At 34.0% G+C, this 20,721-nt stretch overlaps 1 protein-coding gene across 1 annotated transcript; it reads right to left on the bottom strand.

Annotated features, from left to right (window-relative positions):
• Nucleotides 1-909: 909 nt before the first annotated feature.
• Nucleotides 910-19,049, bottom strand: LOC145660959 (zinc finger MYM-type protein 1-like). The gene is made up of 2 exons (XM_081726406.1): nucleotides 18,815-19,049; nucleotides 910-2,303 (listed from the first exon to the last, which is right to left on the bottom strand). Exons 1-2 carry the CDS (start codon nucleotides 19,047-19,049, stop codon nucleotides 910-912), a joined length of 1,629 nt encoding a protein of 542 aa, XP_081582532.1.
• Between the last annotated feature and the right edge of the window lie 1,672 nt (nucleotides 19,050-20,721).

Genomic DNA, 20,721 nt, shown 5'->3' with positions numbered 1-20,721 from the left:
TTCCGCTAGAATCTGTGAGCAAGCAGAAGACAAGTTTGGTATTTTTGGCCCGCGGGTACACATATTGTCTGAAAAAAGACACTACTGGACTGCAATTAACTCACAAATTAAAACAACATACCGGAAACGTAGTAAGTAGTAGCAAGTGTAAAGAGCAGAGAACTATATCATCTTATTTCCATGTTGTGCCTCGAACATAGAGTATTGGGTGGGGGAGGATAATTAAGGCATTTTTGTAATATTCGTAAATACATGATTCATGCAAAAATATTTGTTTTCTAATTGCGTATTACTTTGTTTACTAATTTACGTCATAACAGTGGCGGTCGGTGACTTATGGAATGAGGGAAGCAATTGTTATGGTACCTAATACTACAAACAACTGAAATATTTTATAATATTACTCACTTGTCACTTAAATTTTTCCATCGTTTCCTGACAAATTCTTCGTTAATTACTCGATTATAAAATTCACCATGTCACCTAAATTTTAAGTCTATTCGTCTTCCTTTCCTGTCAAATTCTCCAATCATCCGCTAAAAAAAAGTCACCACTGTTTAACACTTCACTTAAATGTTAAGTTTATTTTTCTTCCTTTCTTGTCAAATTGTTCAATTACCCGATCATAAAATTCACTACGTAACTTAAATTTTAGGTATATTATTTCTTTCTTGCAAAACTCTTGAATCAACCTATTATAAAATCTACTAAACTAACTAACTAACTCTATGGCCTATGGAACCCGGAGGTTCAATGCCGCGTTTACAAAAGCTCTCCACTGACTTCTATCCTTAGCTAACTACATCCAGTTTCTACTTTGTATTCCAATCTCTGCGAGATCTATCTTAATATTGTCCTCCCATCTGCGCCTAGGTCTTCCTAATGGTCGTATAGAATCTACTACCTCACTTAAATTTTAAATCTATTCTCCTCCCTTTTTTTGTCAAACTCTTCAATCACTCGAAACTCATCATCACTTTCAGCTTGTTGCAATTTCACCAACGTTTTTTCAATAGATATCAAGGATAGATCAGACAGTCTCTCTTGATCTTGAGTGTTTCTGCGGAATGTGTGAATTCGTCTAAGTGCAGAAAAAGAGCGTTCAGCAGTAGAACTTGTAACTGGTATTGTGGCAATCAGACTACAAAGTTTATAGAGTTCCTTCAAAGCAGACGATGACAATCCAGTCCTTTTCAAATAGATAAGAAGTTTTGGAACACCCATTGGTAAATATTCATTTGTAGAATATGCAACGCAGAGTTCGCTTCTGAGCCGGGCAAAATCGAAGTATTGACCATAACTTTCTTTCAGTGAAGAAAATTCTGCATCTGGGAATGGTTTCTGTATGTTCTTTTCATCAAGTAACTGAAGAAATGTCAATTTTCCTAAATTACTGAATCTAAGCTCAATCTGGCTGCATATGTCGCCATATATTTCACAATATAAACGACGATAATGTGTTTTCATATCACTACCGTCATTTGTGCAACGTCTTTTCCTGGGAGGGCCTACATTTGCGACACAATTGTTCCATATTGAATCAAAATTATTTCTTTTGACTTTCAGAATTTCCTCTGTTTCCTTCATTTTTTTAATGCAGTAATTTATATCAAGTGACTTGGTCTGGAGTACGTCGTAGAGGGAGCCCGTTAAACAAAATATTTCGCTGAACGTTAGTAGCACGAAGTTAAACTCAAAGTCAGAAAGCACAGAATCAAATCCGCGGGCTTCATGATATGTGTCTTTATCCCATTCTTGTGGATTATCTAAAATAGTATAGAACAGATTCGTCAACTCATTTCTGTACTCTACTATTGTTTCAATAAGCCTTGAATTGTAATTCCATCTAGTGGGACATACTTTAGGAAATCTCTTCTTAACTTCTGAATCTAAAGCTGCCATCCGTTTTGTGGAATTTGAAAAGAAAGAGGCAAAACTACTAAGTGTCATGAAAAAAATTTTACATTCTTTGATAGCTGACACTGACTGAGAGAGTACTAAATTAAGCCGGTGTGCTAAACAATGAATAAACAATGCATCAGGATATTTATCCCTAACTTTCTTCTGAAGGCCATTAATTTCGCCAGACATGACTGCAGCACCGTCATAACACTGAGCGACTAGTTTGGAACCACTATCATACTTCTCGAGGGTTTGGAAAACGTGTTGTGCTAAAGCGCTTGCAGTGCGATTTGAGCTGACATCTTTAAAGCCCAGAAATCGTTCAACAACTTCTCCATCGGGAAGAATGTACCTTACAACTGTTGAGAGTTGAGAATGTGATGATATATCACTCGTTTCGTCTAGTATCACAGAAATGAAAGATGAATCAGTTATTTCCTTTTTAATTTCATTTATTATGACAGTGGCAACACTTTGAATCAGGTCATTTTGTATATGTTTTGACAGTCCCGAAAATACTGTAGCTGTTTGAAAATGGTTGTCTAAAACTTCATCATATTTTCTTAATAACTGAAGTAATTCAATATAGTTCCCCCTGTTAACCGAGTCTTTATCTTCCACGTGTCCTCTAAAACTAAGTTCTTGACAAGCCAAGGTCGTACAACTTTCCCATTATTTTTCACTTGCTCGTTATACTTAATAGTCTCTTGCTTAAGTTGCTGGTCTAGCTGAAAGTCTATTCGTACTGAACCAAAAGTTGTGAGACAGATTTGCGATCGAATATGATTTTGTGATTGCTGATGACGTTGCGTGGCTTTCAATAAATTGTTCATGTCATCAAACCCTGACTGATTCCAAGTGCCTTTTTCGTTTGAAAATAACAGGCAAGGCCAGCAGTACAATTTTGAAGTTTTCCTACAACCAAATAACCAGTCTGTCTTTTCATACTGTTGCTTATTAAAATGACGAATACAGCGTTTTGTTTTTGTTTGTATATGTGACAGATCGGGTGTATATCGTCCTTGTGAAATTATTTCTTTTTTATCTTGAAAACTAAAGGAATTAAATGACCGTCCTTTTAAAGTTTCTAACACGCATGCACAATCTTGTATTTCCCCCACCCCACTCTCCTCACTGGCTTGCGTCGATGCTGCCATAGGTTAAAGCTGATGGAATGCAAACTGGACAGTCATTCCCTTCCTAGCATAGCCGCCACAGGTATTAGGAAAGAGATGCACTTTACAAACCTGCGAAATAATCCAAGTTTTTCTTGAAGAAACCAGGTATAATCCTGAACATCCAAATTTTAACTCATTAAAATAAATATTTACTCCGCGAAACAGTTTAGGCTATTTCAATTTGCAGTTCGAAACGAAAAAAAATAAAAAAAATAGCACTACACCCGCACACACTTGCTCCTACGGAATGCTTACAAAAATGCATTCCCACTCGCAACAGCACGGCACGGCAAGGCAATTGAGCCGGCTCGTTCCGACTAGGTCGCGCTGCGCAAAATGCATCGAAAGAGCTGCGCGTTGGAATGACTATCTACGTTAGCTTCTGGCGTATTTAAATTTAGAAATAAGTAAAATAAAAAGGTTTTAACATAAATAATTTGAAGTTTAAGTAAACTATTTTAGTACTTTATAATATTATTTTATTCCTATATCACAGGGGAATGACTCATTCCCTTCATTCCATTGAGTGACCGCCTCTGCGTCATAAAATATTGAAACCTCTCTAAGGCGGACACCTCTCTATAGCGGAAAATTTTTGATTCCCCATGGCTGTCCGCTTTAGAGAGGTTTCACTGTACTATCAAACTTGAGCAGCAAAAAATGAGTTCTACTATTTTTCTAAATTATTTTGTTCCAGCCCCCCTCAAAAACAATTTTATGGATCCGTCACTGATAAGGCGGACTATGTTTAATTTCTTTAACAACTAATCCAAAGATTATCTATGTAGTAGAACAGTAGACCATATTCTATTTAAGTAGTTTCGTTCCGAGTTTTGTTCTTTTCGTCATATTGGTCATAATATATTGGGTTATGAATAATCTCGGATTTGCCAATATGGCGGTAGATATAAAAAAAAGTTCTATAGTTTTATAAAATAGCTGTCTATGGTTGAAAATTTTATGTCAGACTATGAACATCGGTAATTACACAGACTAGAATATACAGACCGCAAACTCAGCGATAAACTCGAAACTTGGCGACAGTAGCGCCTCTAACACATGCGACGGTACTAACTAGTCGATCTGAAGTCACCTACGTGGAAATTTCGAAACTAACCAGACTAGATTATTTTTCTTCTTATCTTTCTTCTTTTTTGTTATATAATCTAATATTGGATAGTAGTATTCAGATTATTTTAAGGATAAACGGTTTAATTTCACTGCTATATCTGATAACTGGAGAGAATAATCGTTTGTATGTCGCATTAAATATACGTGATGCAGGATGAAATCAGTTATTTCCTCCATTCAGCATGTAAATCTATCAGTGGTGTTCTTTAGTGTAAACACTGCTTTCAAAGTGAACTTTTTTAAAAGGAAGAAAATTCTATTAATGCAAAAAAAAAAAAATGGAAAGGAACGTCCAGTCTAGCTCCAGAGACAGTAAAAGAAAAAATGAACGTTAGCTCATCTGATCTTTCTGCACTACATCTAACACTGAGATGCGAAGCAGACGAAAATCATCCGCCGGTTACTATGGCATCCCATCACGTTACGTTCGAAGACCGATGGCAGCGCCATCCTCACACGACGACACTGATCCGGCCCACCCAGAGCGTTGATTGGTTCTTTCGCTGTGCAGACGATCCAAACTGATTTCAATAGCGCATATAGGAAGTTGCTCGTCTGTATGTATTCTAGTCTGTGGTAATTATGCCTTAAATATAGTATATAAAGTAATAATAGGGGTGAAAGGAGAAAATATGGCGGCGATTACATTGGAAGATGCGCTTGAACATTAGTTAGAAAGATAGTTATTAATTTATTGTGCATAGGTAGTCATATTTTACACTTTTATTAGTGAACGACAATCCATAATATGGGTTCTATTAAAAGGTGAATAACTGAAAACAAGCAATTAAAATGTAAAGTGAAATTTTTGTTGTGCGCTCAGTGACGTTTGATAAAAGGACATGGATTGTTCTAGAAACAAAGTAATGCAAATTGTAGGACATAACCTAACGGACCCCCTTATATATATATATATATATATATATATATATATATATATATATATATATATATATATATATATATAAGTGCAAGCAGTCATATTTTAAGCTAAGTTAATAATAGTAAGATTTTATACTAAATAATTTTAGATAGGTAAGGGTTGTAAATATAGTAGTTAAGGCATTAAGTTTAGATCTCTTTATTTCTAGTTAGGATTAAGGTTTGCATGAAAATGGCGGAAAGTATGCAGGTAAATAATGAGCAATCGATTGGTACAGACTTGATTAGCTCAATAGGCAATTCTTCTAGTAAGAACAAAAACAATACAACTAATGAAACAAATATGTAAGTTTCATATGAAAATGACAACGATAAATCAAAGAATAGTAAGTCAGACGGTGAAATACATATTAACTTATATCAAAGTCACCATCTCGCTCCGTATTTTGTATTCCTTAAATCGAACGACAAAGACTTGGGAAAAGTGCACCCAATGGCAGTGGTGCCCACCCCCCTCATGTCCATGACGCACCCCCTCAATTGTCTATCCGTAGGCGTTCTTCCATGAAAAAAAAATTTTCGATTAATTTTTACACCCCTCAAACATATTTATATAGATTTTTAATCCCCCCAAGTATATCAATGACGCAGTTTGCGTCATAGCCTCCCTTTGTGGGCACCCCTGCCCAATGGGAATTAGTAGAAAATTATATCTTGCAGAAATTAATGGGATTATGAATTTCCAGACTATTGGCAGAAATTTAATTAAGGTAACATTCGATTCAGGCAAGGATGCAAATGCATTCTTAACACATGATATTATAAAGAATAACAATTGGTCAGCATTCATACCGACACATGCTGTGTCATCAATGGGGATAATTAGAAATGTAGCTCCAGATATTAGCACGGACGAACTATTAACAGATTTTGATTGTTCAATAGTAATTTCATCTATAAGACGCATATTTAGAACCGATAAAGACAAAAAGAGGGTCCCTACGGAAACAGTAGTGTTGACTTTCAATACGCAATACCTGCCGAAAGACAAAACTTTATTACCAAAAACTAGACATAGAACCGTATATACCGCAAGTAAGCCAATGCTCTAAATGTCTCTTATATGGCCACATCCTAAAAAATTGTAAATCTAGCAATATACGCTGCAAAAAATGTGGGGAGACCCATGAAACTAATATTTGTACTTCTTCATTAAAATGTTTTCATTGTACAGAAACCCATGAGGCCGACTCTAAAGAATGCAGGGAATATAAACGTCAACATAATATAATTCAGTTAATGACTACAAACCGTATCTTATTTAATGAGGCAAGTAAGTTAGTACCAACAATTTCATATCAAAAAATTACAACTTCCAATGTACCGGTTGCGGTACAAAGTTCTGTAAGTGGCATGATTCAATCCACTAATAGTCAACTGACAATACACAATTATTCTTTCTCTAACAAACAAAATAATAAATTCACACAAAAAACACAACCTTCCTCACAATCAAACAACATAATTTTTAATCCAGAAAGTCAAAGAACTAATACCCAACTCAAATCGTTTAAAAAACGTAAAGAATTAGAAGAGGACGAGGGGGAGGGGGATTCTATGGTAATTCAACCTGACACACCTTGGATGGTTTTTAGTCGCCAAGGCCCCTCCATTCCCAAATCTCCAATTAAGACAAATATTACTTCGCAACTTAAGAAAAGAGGGCTACCCACTTCCTATAGTGAGAAATCAAAGGACGAACATTCGTTTTCTCAAACAAAAACAAAGATCAATCTTCCTATTACAGTGCAAGTAATTACTCTAAATAATCTGGTAACTCTACTCCTAGTACAGAAAAATTAAATAAAATTAAAGAAGGCTTATCAAAAATTCTTAACACTTCTTTGTTAGTACAAAATATAAATCAGTCCCCAGATCACATTCAAAACATAATCGAACAAGTTCTCCTTTTGGTTACATAATGGCAATCAAGTCAAATAAAGTCTTAACTTTTCTACAGTGGAATGCACAAAGCTTAAACCGGAAATTACACTTATTGCAAATACTTATCAATATTTATAATCCTCATTTAATTCTTATCTAAGAATCATGGACAAAGGCAAACTTCTCTCTAAAAATTCCAGGTTATATTATCTATGAAAACTTAAGATATGATGGCTATGAGGTGTGGCCATTGGTATTAAGTTTGATATCCCACACTCGAATATACATTTTAACAATTTAGTACTACCACAAAACACACAAATACCTATAAAATATCAAATATTTCCTGTATAATCTCCACCTAATGTTATTCCTTCAACAAAGGTCTGGAATGATAGTTTTAGACAAATACAAAAGCCATATGTAATAGCGTCTGATTGTAATACTCACTCGATCTTATGGGGGAGTTCACATACAAATTCTGCTGGACGAAATATTCAAACTGCATTACTTCAAAATAAATCAATTTATCTAAATGATGGTACACCCACTCGACTTATTTTAAACAATAATAGTGCCCCTGATGTAACACTTACTAGCATAGATTTATATCTAAACTGTAACTGGAGTGTTTTCTATAATCCAATGGATAATGATCATCTCCCTATCCTTACTCAATTAACATGTAATAACAATACTCAGTTATCACATCTCAACTTGGTGCCCGACAGATTGCAAAAAGAAAAACTTCATTATATACCTCATACCTTAAATTGATCCATATATTCTTCCAATTCCGATCAAACAGCTTACAGTAACCAATCTACAGACAAGAGTATTAATAAATTTACTGATATAATCACTCATATTGCAGATACTTCGGAGAAAAATTCCTCAATCTGGACTTAAAAAAAGGGTAAACATAAACAAATAAGAAATATATACAAAAAACATTTTGGTGGAATTCTGAATGACAAAAATGGGTAAATTTGTGTCATCTACATCTTCGAAATTATTTTAAGGCTAAAATTAATGAGAATTATGCAAAGTACCAAAAAATTAAAGCAAAAATGAAACAAAGTCTATTAAGTATCAGGAAAGAACATTGGGAAGAATTTTGTAACAAATATTTGGAAATATCTCAAGAAACAAATTCATCCTCTTCAATCAGCGATAGTTTCATTTGATGAAAATAATAATACATGGATAGATGAGTTTCACAGGAAAATAACACCATCTTATGTAAATCCCGAGAGAAATTCAATCGTACATGCTCTCTTAAATAATAATCACGATATGGATAATAAAAACGTAACGACACCTTTCTCGATGGATGAAATTCTCCTTGCACTTCAGCAACAAAACCGGGATTCACCTCCTGGGCATGATGGAATGAGATGCTCACATATTAGAAATCTACACATTTCAGGTAGGTCCTTTTGAATACGTTCCGTTTGTCCCAAGGTCATGAAAAAATATTAATTGTCGTTTGTCCCAAAGTCATGGAAAAAATATTAATAGTACCAATAAAAAAATCTGTAGGTTAGGCTGATAGTTACAGGCATATAGCCTTAACTTCTTGTATATTAAAATTATTTGAACAACTACTATTAAATAGGCTAATGTGGTATATAGAATTTAATATTTCCTCCAAACTTAGTAGGTTTTCGAAAAAAAAATCTCTACTTTGGATGCAATAGGCTCATTAATCTTAGATGTTTGGTCAGAATTTCCATTCCATTTTTCCTCTTTCTAGGAGTTTAGATTTAAGGCACAGATCTTATCTCATCCCAGTTTGCCTATGTCCTGCTATTTTGATTAATGGTTCCTGATATAAAGTCTTGAGTTGAAAACTTCTTGTTCGAACACTGGATTCTTCTTGTAACTAAAATCAAAATAACAAACTCAAGATCAAACGTAAAGATTATGTAGGATAACTTTTTTTTTAAGAAATTTTGAATTCCAGTATGCTTTGTAATCTGCCATCAAACTGTTTGAAAAATTATATTAAACTTTTTTTTATATGTTTAAATTGTTTTGTTGTAGAAATTGTAAAAAGATATGTAAAAACTCTTGATTTATGCTTGTTAAAATAAAATTAATATTGACTGGTATTGTATGAAAATATTTAACCATTTGTTCCATAAATTTGTCTCGTTTTTTGTTGAATAGTTCGCATTGAAATATCAAATGATTAATTGTTCCAATTGATTTACCACACCAGCAGGTATCTGAATCTCTACATTTAATCTCCACAATTTTCTTGGAGTTAAAGTAGTATGTAAAAGTAACCTAAGTAGTATTATAGTTTTCGATCTTTTTTTCTTTTTTTTTTCTAGAACCACTGTGTGGTTGTAAATAGTAGTTGCTGCAGCCATAAGCCATGTCAGCTATTACACTATAAATGGTTAATAAGTTTCAAATTGTTTTAAGCACATTGATATGCACTATAGTTTGGAGAAATTGGCGCAGACATAATGCCCGAAATCGCCCGTGTTAAACTAATTGTTCTTCAGCTATGAATGTTGTACAATTAATATTATTATCATTAAAAATGTCCACACTAAGAAAAATTCGTAACACACTGCAAAAGAACTAAAAACGAACATTTGTATAAGAATAAAATTGAATTAAACTGGAGTTCGAGATGGCTGTTCCTACATTGAACGCCATTTAATCGTTTTCGATCTTGTCCAAGAACTTATGATTGTTGAGATTGGGCGCGTGTGACATTCTGTTATTTTCCAATAATTCTGTCCTGGGCCTGATTCACTCTTGTTTCTCCATACCAAAGTTGTTGGTGATGATATTCCTTGATTAAATATTTAAAGTTTTGATGAGGTATTTTTGTGTTAGCTGTTATTCCTGACGTAACTGCTTTCCGAGATAAGTCATCCACATATTCATTATATTTTATGCCAACATGTGCTTTAGTGTAAAATAATGTAATCTGATAATTTTGGCGTCTTAGAGTATCGTAACAGGATTTAATTAGCATAATATTCCACGTCGTTGTGGTGTTCATTTGGGATTGTTAATTGCAGTTATTACACTTAAGGCATCAGTACATCTGCATGCTATCTTTATCCTTAGTTGTTTAATTAAAATCATAGCTTGTCTTATTCCAAAAGCGTCCGCTTCAAAGATGGAGGTATTTTTTGGCAATTTGTATTGACGTTTTAATTCAAGTTGGGGAATTATAACTGCCACACCTACTGGTATTTTTTTGAGCCGTCTGTGAATAGTAAAATACAGTCTTTCGGGAGTTGCTCTTTATGATATAGCCAAATATTTTTATGAACAGGTAAATATTCTTTGTTATGAAATTGTATATAATTTGGGATTATGGTTGGTATATGAAGTAAGTTAATGTGATATTGAAACAGATATGGCGTGATAGACGGGGCTTTAGATATGCACTTGCCAATAGGTCTGAGTACACTGTATAAATGGTATATCCATGCCAATCTATCTAGATATGGTAGTTTCTTTTTGATATTTATTAAAAATAGCTTCTCTAGTGCTTGACATTTGTTAGACGAAGATTTGCCCATTCTCGACAGCAAGTAATTTCCTGTTAATTTCAAGATTTGAAATTCGATGGGATAGTTTAAAGTAGTGTCCAAAAGAGCATTTTTTGGACAGTAGGACGGCTGTGAAAAGATAATTCTGGTTGCTTGATACTGTAATTGTTGTAATTTGTTATAAAAGTAGGTTAAATTTTCGTTATAAAACATACTTCCATATAAAATTTTTACTATTAAAGTTTGATTCAGAATTTTATTTACTAAATATGGGTTAAGACCCCATTTTCTGGCACATAGACTTTTTAATATGTTTTGATATTTATGTGTTTCATTAGTGATATATTGTAAATGATTTTTTCAGGTTAAATTTTGGTCCAAGGTTATTCCTAAATATTTAATTTTCGTCGTATATTTTAAATTATTATTCTGTATCTTAAGACTCGGGGTCTTTTTAATTATTTTTTTGGTGATTATAATCTTAGTAAGATGACTAATAATTATGTAAGATGATTTTGACCAGTTGATTTCTAGACCATTCCTGAAACTCCATTCTTGTAAATTATTTAGAATTTTACTAAGATGAATAATTCCTGATTCTCCTGATGAATAATTATTCCAAATGAGAATATCATCTGCGTAACCTTGAACATTTATCTGTGATTGTAACATTAATAATAAATCTCTGAGATATATATATTAAAAAGCAAAGGGCTAAGCTTACTGCCTTGCAATAACCCTAATGAGGTGAATCTTGCTTTAGTTATTATTTTTTGTAGTTTGATATATACTTTTCTATTGTATAGAAGATTATATATAATTCTAGTGAATTTGTTAGGAATTTTGGGGTTAATCATTTTTTGAAGTAATATGACCAAAATTACTGAATCGTAAGCTTTTTGAAAATCAATACTAACTGCAATTAAAAATTGTTTTTGTTGGTAAGTACGCCATATATCTAAGATTAGAGGTCCTATGCCGTCATATGTACTACTATTTTTCCTGAAGCCAGTACTATTTATTGGAAGTAGTTGATGATGTTCCACATACCACTGAAGTCTGTTCAACACCATCTGTTCAAAGATTTTTAGACTACAGCAAAGTAGAGCAATGGGTCTATAACTTGTTGCCACATGGCATGGTTTGTTATGTTTTAACACTGGTACAGTTAATGATTTTTTCCAAGTATTTGGGGTTATTCCAGTATCCCATATGTTATATGCATTAAGTTATATATGTTTACCTTCAGAAGAAAGTTGTTTATAATGCCAATATTCTATTCCTTCTACGCCAGACGAAGATTTCTTCTTAACATTGTTCAAAACCAGATCTAGCTTTTTTAATGTAAAATGTGATTCAAGGTTTGTATTATTTGAAGTATTTAAACTATCCTGTACTTTTGCATTGTACATATTCACCGAATCAGGCGCTAGTGAACGATGAAAATCCTGTATCCATGAAAAATCGTCGATATGCGTTGTATTCGGGTACGAAGAAAATTTATTTAGGGGTTGTTTAAAAAATTCCAAATTATAGGTTTCGATGTTTGAAACGAGAGAGAATTACAAAATGTTTCCCAGCTCTTTCTTTTAATTTTCTTGAGAATTTGAGTTGTACTTGCTTTAATTTTTACATAATGTAAATAATCTGATGCTGAGCGTGTTTGGCAAAATGTGCGGAATTCTTGTTGTCGAAGATTGACTGCTTTTTGAGCTTCTATCGTCCACCATGGAGGTTAATTGAATTTTTTTATTTTTAGGATTTTTTTATGACTGGTCTGTGAATATATATCGGTAGATTCATGTTTAGTGATGGCTGCTGCCTGAATTATTAAATTATTCAATTCATTTAAGTTGTCTCATGTGGTTCGGATTCCACGTTAATCAGTAGGTCCACGTCTCATATAGCCTCGCTGCTGAACGGGACGATAAACGCAAAATCAACTCAACTCATTTAAGTTGTCTGTTCTGATATCTTTTCGGGATAAGAGACGTGAGAAATTTGTACTGTATAGTGACCAATTGAGATTTGTTTCTATTCTGGAAAGTCTCTTGAATCCTTCAAGGTGTTGATCAGTTGTTATTTGATTAATTTGGTCGAATTTTTGTGAGAAGTGGATGAGTACTAGTTGTAATGGGTAAGTGATCGCTACCAAATGCGTCGTGATATACTTTCCAAGAAGATTTTATGTAATGAGGTATTTTGCAAAGTGTTATGTCAGGAACACTAATCCCATCGACCGTAATTCTTGTGGCTGTTCCATCATTTAAAAGTAGATATTGAGAATTGTGTAATGCTTTAGAAAAAATTTCCCGCCTTATTTGGTTTTGTACTGCCAGTTAGAATTGTTTGTGTGTTAAAATCGCCAATAATATAGTCAAAGTTATTTTTATGAAATAATTCTGACCAAAATCTAATACTAGTTATAGTGTCAGGAGGAATGTACATATTTAAAAGTCTGATCGATTCTATTTCTACACCAAACATTTCTATATCCTGATATGTTGTAGATATTTGAATATGTTTATTATTATATTTTATATTTTTATGAATACATGTTGCTAATCCTCCATTTCCATCTTCCCTCAAATGTTCTATGACGTAGTAGTAATGGGGTGACCTGATTTAACTTTGGACTTTGACCGCGACCTTTGTGACGTCATAGGTCAAAGGTCAATGACCTTGGTCCAGGGTCAATGACCTAGGGGTACATAGGACCACTCTCTCTAAATCTTGGCAGGGGTACCATGGCCCACACCCCAAATTTTGGCAGGGATACCTAGGACCACCCCCTTAAATTTTGGAAATTGACAAATCTAAAAATTTGGTATCGTAGCTTAGGACCATAGAATGTACCTCTATCAGTATTAGGGGTCTATGTCGTTTCCTTTCTTGGGTAAAAAATTGCCAAAAATTCATATTTTGGGGTTTTTTGACCTAATTTATCCCCTTTGATGAGGTGTTATTATCCTATATAGTTATATGGGCGTATACAGGGGTCCATTCCCTTTCATAAGATATGGGTATATTTGTGCACCCCTTTAAAAATTTTGAAGGGGTACCTTGGCCCACCCCTTAAATTTTGGAAATTGCCCAATTTAAACATTTGGTATTATAGTACTGGACCCTAACATGTATTATGATAAATTTGGATGGTCCACCTTGTTCCCTTTTAGGGGTACAAAATTGCCAAAATATAAACGTAAGCAATACGTTGTAACATGTGTTTGCTCTCTTGGCCCAATTTATCCTCTTGGATGAGGTCCTATTACCTTATATGGTTATATGGTTATGTATAGGGGGTCTATTCCCTATCATAAGACATAGGTACATTTGTACACCCCTTTAAAAATTTGGGGGGTACCTTGGCCCACCCCTTAAATTTTAAAAATTGCTCATTTTATATATTTGGTATTATAGTATAGGACTCTAATATAGATTACTATAAATTTGGGTGGTTCGCCTCGTTCCCTTTCATGGGTACAAAATTGCCAAATTTTAGTACAACCACGTGTTTGGTTTTGACCCAAGTTGTCCCCTTGGATGAGGTCCTATTACCCTATATGGTTATATGGTCATGTATATTGGTCCATTTCCTATTATAAGACATGGGTATATTGATGCATCCCTTTAAATGTTTGGGAGGGGTACTTTGGCCCACCCCCTTAAATTTTGGAAATTTCCCAATTTAAACATTTGATATTATAGTATAGAACCCTAATATAGATCACTATAAATTTAGATGGTCCACCTCGTTTCCTTTCATGGGTACAAAATTGCCAAATTTTAGTACAACCACGTGTTGGCTTTTGGCTCAATTTATCCCCTTGGTATCTCTTCTAAATCTAAATCCGTTAAGTTGTGACAATAACAAACCAGAAAAACACGTTTAAAAGAGCAAGGTATTGAAGTTAAATAAATTGTTGCAGTCTCTCTCACAGAGTTACACAACGGACCTTATCCAAGTATAAGTGTGACTTCGAATGACCAATGGACCATAGAATGACCATGGCCATTGGATTGCGTGTCCTAGAAGAGAAAGGATACATTGTCAATCGCAACTGTCGTGGAGGGTGAAAAGTTCAAAAAGCAAAAGTTTCTGTTTTGTTATTGTCACAACTTAACGGATTTAGAAGTGGCCATATATTTTCTGATGTAGGTTGTATTGACATTTTGACCAGGTGCCCGTTTGCACAGGGTCATCATAGAGAGTTGAGATTTGTTTTATCTTCTTTTATTTAACAATAGCTTTCATACAATATGCTACTTGACCCCCGGTTCCATTTGCCAATTTTGAGTTGGACCCCGCCTGGGACCCTGCGAGTGCCCCGGGGGCAACATTTTTCATTCAAAAGGTGGTGGGCTCCCAACACTAATTTGATATGTATTCGCTGAGTTTCCTTACCTGACCGTTTCCGAAAAATCTGACCCGGAAGCTGACTTTGTAATGTATAGTATGGAGCTCAATTTCTAACTTTTCACGCTTATATCTCTGTAACGGTAGCGATCGAGGATGTATCACTTTTCGTGTTTTGTTCTTTTGGGACAAGGTATCCAACGACCATAGTCTCGACTCGAAGTCAGAGTTGCACTTGGATAAGTTCTTTCGTTAGAATTAATCATATCATATGTTCAATAAGGTCAATAATGTCCGTCAATTGTTTACCTGAGTAGAACCAAGTGTTTTCTACAAGTGTGTACTCAAACTTAAGAAGTACCACAACAAAGGAAATGAATCCCTGTACACTACCTCATCAAGGTGAATCACGTGGTACATCGTATTGCTTACGTTTATATTTGGTCCATAGGCTGTAATAATCAAAACCAATGACGCAATTTCATTTGACAATTCTCAAATTATCCTACAAAGTTTCAATGTACCAATGTCCTGGACTCCTAATCCCATCATAGGTCAATAACTGATCACGTGGTCATACTAATATTTGACAATGATTTACCCAATGAATGAGATACTATCCAATTTTAAAAACAATTACCAATTATTGATATGACAATAAGAAATGTACCCCTCCCAAAATTTAAGATTGGTACACAAATACACATGTGTCTTATGAAAAAGTAATAAATCCTGTAGTTATTCAATAATAAAGCCGCATCAAAAATATATGTCAATAACCTTTAAATTTTGAATATTTGGCCATAAGAGGAACACCAACATCTATAATGGGTTCTAGAAAACGTTTACCGAATTTTGTTATTTGATAATTCCCAAATTTAAAAGGGAGCATAAATATATAAAGGTAATAAACCTCTGTACATACCCATATAACGTGCTAAATACTTATCAAAGGGGCCAATAACCCCCGAAATTTGATTTTTGGTAGTTCTTTACACATGAAAGGGAACGATGTGAACCATGCAAATTTATAGTGGTACATATTGAAGACCTGTACTATGATACCAAATGCTTATATTAAACAATTTCTAAAACTGAGTGGATGAGCCAAGATACCTCCTCCCAATTTTTAAAGGGTGTATTAATGTACCCACGTCTTATGATAGGAAATGAACCTATATACATGACCATATAACCATATACGGTAATAAGACCGCGTCAAAGAGAATAAATTGGGCCAAAAACCAAACACGTGGTACAACATATTGCTTATGTTTATATTTTGGCAATTTTTTACCCATGAAAGGGAACAAGGTGGACCACCCAAATTTATCATGGTACATGTCGAGATCATGTACTATGATAGCGAATGCTTAAATTGGAAATTTTCTAAAATTTAAGGGGTTGGCCATGGTACCCCTCCCGGGTGCATCAATGTACCTATGGTTTATGATATGGAATGGAACCCTATACATGATCATATAACCATATAAGGTAATAGGACCTCACCCAAGGGGATAAATTGAGCCAAAAGCAAACACGTAGTTGTACTAAAATTTGGCAATTTTGTACCCATGAAAGGAAACGAGGTGGACCATCTAAATTTATAGTGATCTATATTAGGGTTCTATACTATAATATCAAATGTTTAAATTAGGCAATTTCCAAAATTTAAGGGGGTGGGCCAAAGTACCCCTCCCAAATATTTAAAGGGATGCATCAATATACCCATGTCTTATAATAGGAAATGGACCAATATACATGACCATATAACCATATAGGGTAATAGGACCTCATCCAAGGGGACAACTTAGGTCAAAACCAAACACGTGGTTGTACTAAAATTTGGCAATTTTGTACCCATGAAAGGAAACGAGGTGAACCACCCAAATTTATAGTAATCTATATTAGAGTCCTATACTATAATACCAAATATATAAAATGAGCAATTTTTAAAATTTAAGGGGTGGGCCAAGGTAGCCCTCCCAAATTTTTAAGGGGGTGCACAAGTGTATCTATGTCTTATGATAGGGAATAGACCCCCTATACATAACCATATAACCATATAAGGTAATAGGACCTCATCCAAGAGGATAAATTGGGCCAAGAGAGCAAACACATGTTACAACGTATTGCTTACGTTTATATTTTGGCAATTTTGTACCCCTAAAAGGGAACAAGGTGGACCATCCAAATTTATCATAATACATGTTAGGGTCCAGTACTATAATACCAAATGTTTAAATTGGGCAATTTCCAAAATTTAAGGGGTGGGCCAAGGTACCCCTTCAAAATTTTTAAAGGGGTGCACAAATATACCCTTATCTTATGAAAGGGAATGGACCCCTGTATACGCCCATATAACTATATAGGGTAATAACACCTCATTAAAGGGTATAAATTAGGTGAAAAAACCCCGAAATTTGAATTTTTGGCAATTTTTTACCCATGAAAGGAAACGACATAGACCCCCAATACTGATAGAGGTACATTCTATGGTCCTAAGCTACGATACCAAATTTTTAGATTTGTCAATTTCCAAAATTTAAGGGGGTGGTCCTAGGTACCCCTGCCAAAATTTGGAGGTGCGGTTCTATGTACCCCTATGTCATTGACCCCGGGCCAAGGTCATTAACCTTTGACCTACGACGTCACAAATGTCGGGGTCAAAGTCCAAAGTTAGATCAGGTCGCCCCATTACTATTGACGTTATATTTCTGTATATTAATAGGGAAGTTTAGTTTACCCCATGTTTCTTGTATAAAAATTACATGAGGGTGGAAGTTTTGAATGAGGTGCCTGATGGCATATTGTTTAGACAAAATACTTTGTGCTTTCCACTGTAAATAAATTAAACTTCTCTTATTGTTACAATACATTATCACTCATAAAGTAATTATTTGTTGGGGGGAGGGATGAAACAGTGCACACATTATTTTAATATTGTAGTGAGTCTATGAGACTATAGAATGGTTGTAGTAATTGATCTATTGAATCTTTGGAGATATTACTGTTAACAGTAGATATTACATTCCCCAAGAGTTGTTTGATTGCTATTTTAATTTTAGATACATTTTATTTCGATATATTAATTTATTGTAATCGTTCTTGTAATTCTTGTGAAAGGTGGAGTGAACCGGGTTTCCCAGTACGTGTATCCCATTCTGTATTAGTAAACCGTTTCCTTCCAGATCTTTCTTTATCTAATTTATTCATATCCTCTTGCTCTAGGTGGAATGAAGAGTCATCTTTGGAAAAGTGTCCTTGTTCGGAACTAACGTTACCTTGTTCAAGAATAAAGTTGAATCTGTTATTCGTTGTTAGAGGATTAGGTTTGTAACTTTCGTCAGATTGAGAACTAGATACGTAAGTCTTTTGTATTGAATTCTTAGTATTGTTTTCATTAATGATGGAAAATCTAGGAGATCTCGGTTGTACGCTTATGTTCGTATTGTCTGTGTTCATTTTTTTCTTCCATGGTGGTGGAGCCGTTTCTAATTGAGCAGATGAAGAACTATTTACTGTGTATGATTTTTCGATTAGAACAGGCGAATTTAAAGTATTGACTTTATTGTTTACAGAGTTTGTTTTATTCGTAACATTGGGTCGTAAAACAGTGCTATATTGTATTGTGCCTTGGTTAGGCTTCGACCTCCTTAATTGATTATTGGCCTCGTTAAATAAAATATTTTGTTCAGTCATTAATTGCATTATTTTCTTCTGTCTTGTTCTTTCCGTACAGTCTTGAAAAAATGCTTCGTGTGGTTCTCCACAGTGAAAACACTTAGGTGTGGTAGTACGTGTCTGTGCATTATGTTCCAGTGAGCATTTATGGCAAACAGGCTTTGTCGACTTGCACGTGCGTTTAGTATGTCCGTATCTTAAACATAGTTTACATTGTCGAATAGCTGGTACGTATGGTTCTATTCTAATTCTTAGGAAGAAAAGTTTAATATCAAATGGTAAAATTTGAGAGTTAAATGTTAATATTATAGTTGGAGTGGGGATTTTTTGACGTTCTTCATTTAATTTAGCTATATGACGAATAGATACTATTGGAATATCACATTTGATTTCCTGTAACAGTTCATCCATTTCCACTGTGGGGTCCATCTCTTTGGCTACTCCCATAGTGTATATTGCATGATTAGGTATATAAGCAACCCAATTCTATTCCTTTAATATAGGATGGTCTAGAAATTTATGAGCAGATGTTCCTTTGTGGAAATGTACTTTTATTAGATTTTTACCTATTGTTTCGAAGTTTTTAATATCTTCGATACCTGCTAAGTATATTTTTCGACTTATGGCCATGAGATGTTTTCGACCCAGATCTTCAGTATTAGATTTGATGAAAACAAAATATGGACCCGTGTGCTTACTATTATATTGATTTCGAATAGCTACATTAACTTTGCTAGCGTCATTTGGGATTTTTTGGTCCTGAGTAGAAATAATTGTTTGTGGGACTGGTATTTTTTTTAGTACTGTGCATTTTTGTATGTTCATTGCCATTTGCATTAGGAACTTCATGTGTATTCTAGTTTTCTGATGCATTGCAGTCAGTCGTATTAATAACTATTTTCATATCATTACTATCCGCCATGTTTGCTAATGCTTATATTGTGTTACAAGATATTATGAAATGTTTCCACGAAAGAAATTACAATTAAATTATGAATAATTAATTTCGAATAATTAATTATTTTTCACCTCTTTTTAACACCACAATTGCACTAATAAATTAATTAAGATAAAAAATAAATAAATTTGTAAGATCTCACCAGGTACTGTTCCTAGGAAATTGAAGAGTCTATCTCTTCTTTTTTAATTGTAGAACACTGATTAAGTGTTTTATTAACACTAAAGACAGTTTAGTGCACTAAATTTTGATCACCAGAAGATTACAGAAGGTAATTGCGATTTATACACATATCACTTAATCCATTTTCCCTATTATTCTAACACTCCTTTCCGTATACAACATTGTTCTCTTCAATTTCTCTTCCATTCCATTCCATTCCATTCCATTCGTCGTCTGTAAGATGCCATGTAAATTGGCCCAAACTTAGGTTCAGACGGCATGTTCCGTATGATTGTCCAAAATAAAGTTGTATTAATGACAATTCGTAACATTTTAATGATAGTGGAAAAACTGGGAGTTTTTTACATTTTTTTCCTTGAACTGCTCATATAAGTTTTTCCTCTTCCCATGATCATGCTGTCACAATTGAATTATAGTGGCAATAGTTATTTCCTAGACTTTCCAAATATTTGATGTGAACTAAAATATCTATGTAACAAGTTATTCTTCAGGTCTTCTTTTATAGATTTAAGTTGCTAGCCTGTATGGTCAGCATTTCAACAAAAACAATCGGTAATAGCCATAAGTTTAGATATTAAGGGAGCGTATGACAACGTAATTTTAGAAAATTTAATTAATTGTATGCATAAAATTAAAATTTATCCAAAGTTTGTACATATTGTACACAATTTACTCATAAATAGAGAAATATCTATCAAATTAGGCAGATATTGTAATGCTCCTAGACAGACATCTAAAGGTGTAAGCCAGGGTAGTAAACTTAGCCCTTTACTATTTAATATATATATCTTAGAATTAATTAATCTTATAAAAAGACACGTTAAGGTTTTTGCGTATGCAGACGATATCGTCCTTTACATAACTAGGTCTAATATTCAAAGACTTGAAAACATTAGAAATAGTCATGAAAGATATTATAGGTTGGTGCGATAATAATGGTTTCATCATAGACGGGAACAAAACAAATCTTATTGTATT

The sequence above is a fragment of the Thermobia domestica genome, chromosome 9, assembly GCF_964235325.1.
Source record: "Thermobia domestica chromosome 9, izTheDome1.hap1.1, whole genome shotgun sequence".
Taxonomy (NCBI): Eukaryota; Metazoa; Arthropoda; class Insecta; order Zygentoma; family Lepismatidae; genus Thermobia; species Thermobia domestica.
This window is presented reverse-complemented; position numbering and strand designations above follow the sequence as displayed.

Coding starts and splice junctions, on each gene's coding strand:
- LOC145660959 (XM_081726406.1), bottom strand. CDS start 19,049: ATGGGAGTAGCCAAAGAGATGGACCCCACAGTGGAAATGGATGAACTG. Junction 2,304..18,814: donor CGTACCAGCTATTCGACAAT/GTAAACTATGTT, acceptor CTGTGATACTAG/ACGAAACGAGTGATATATCA.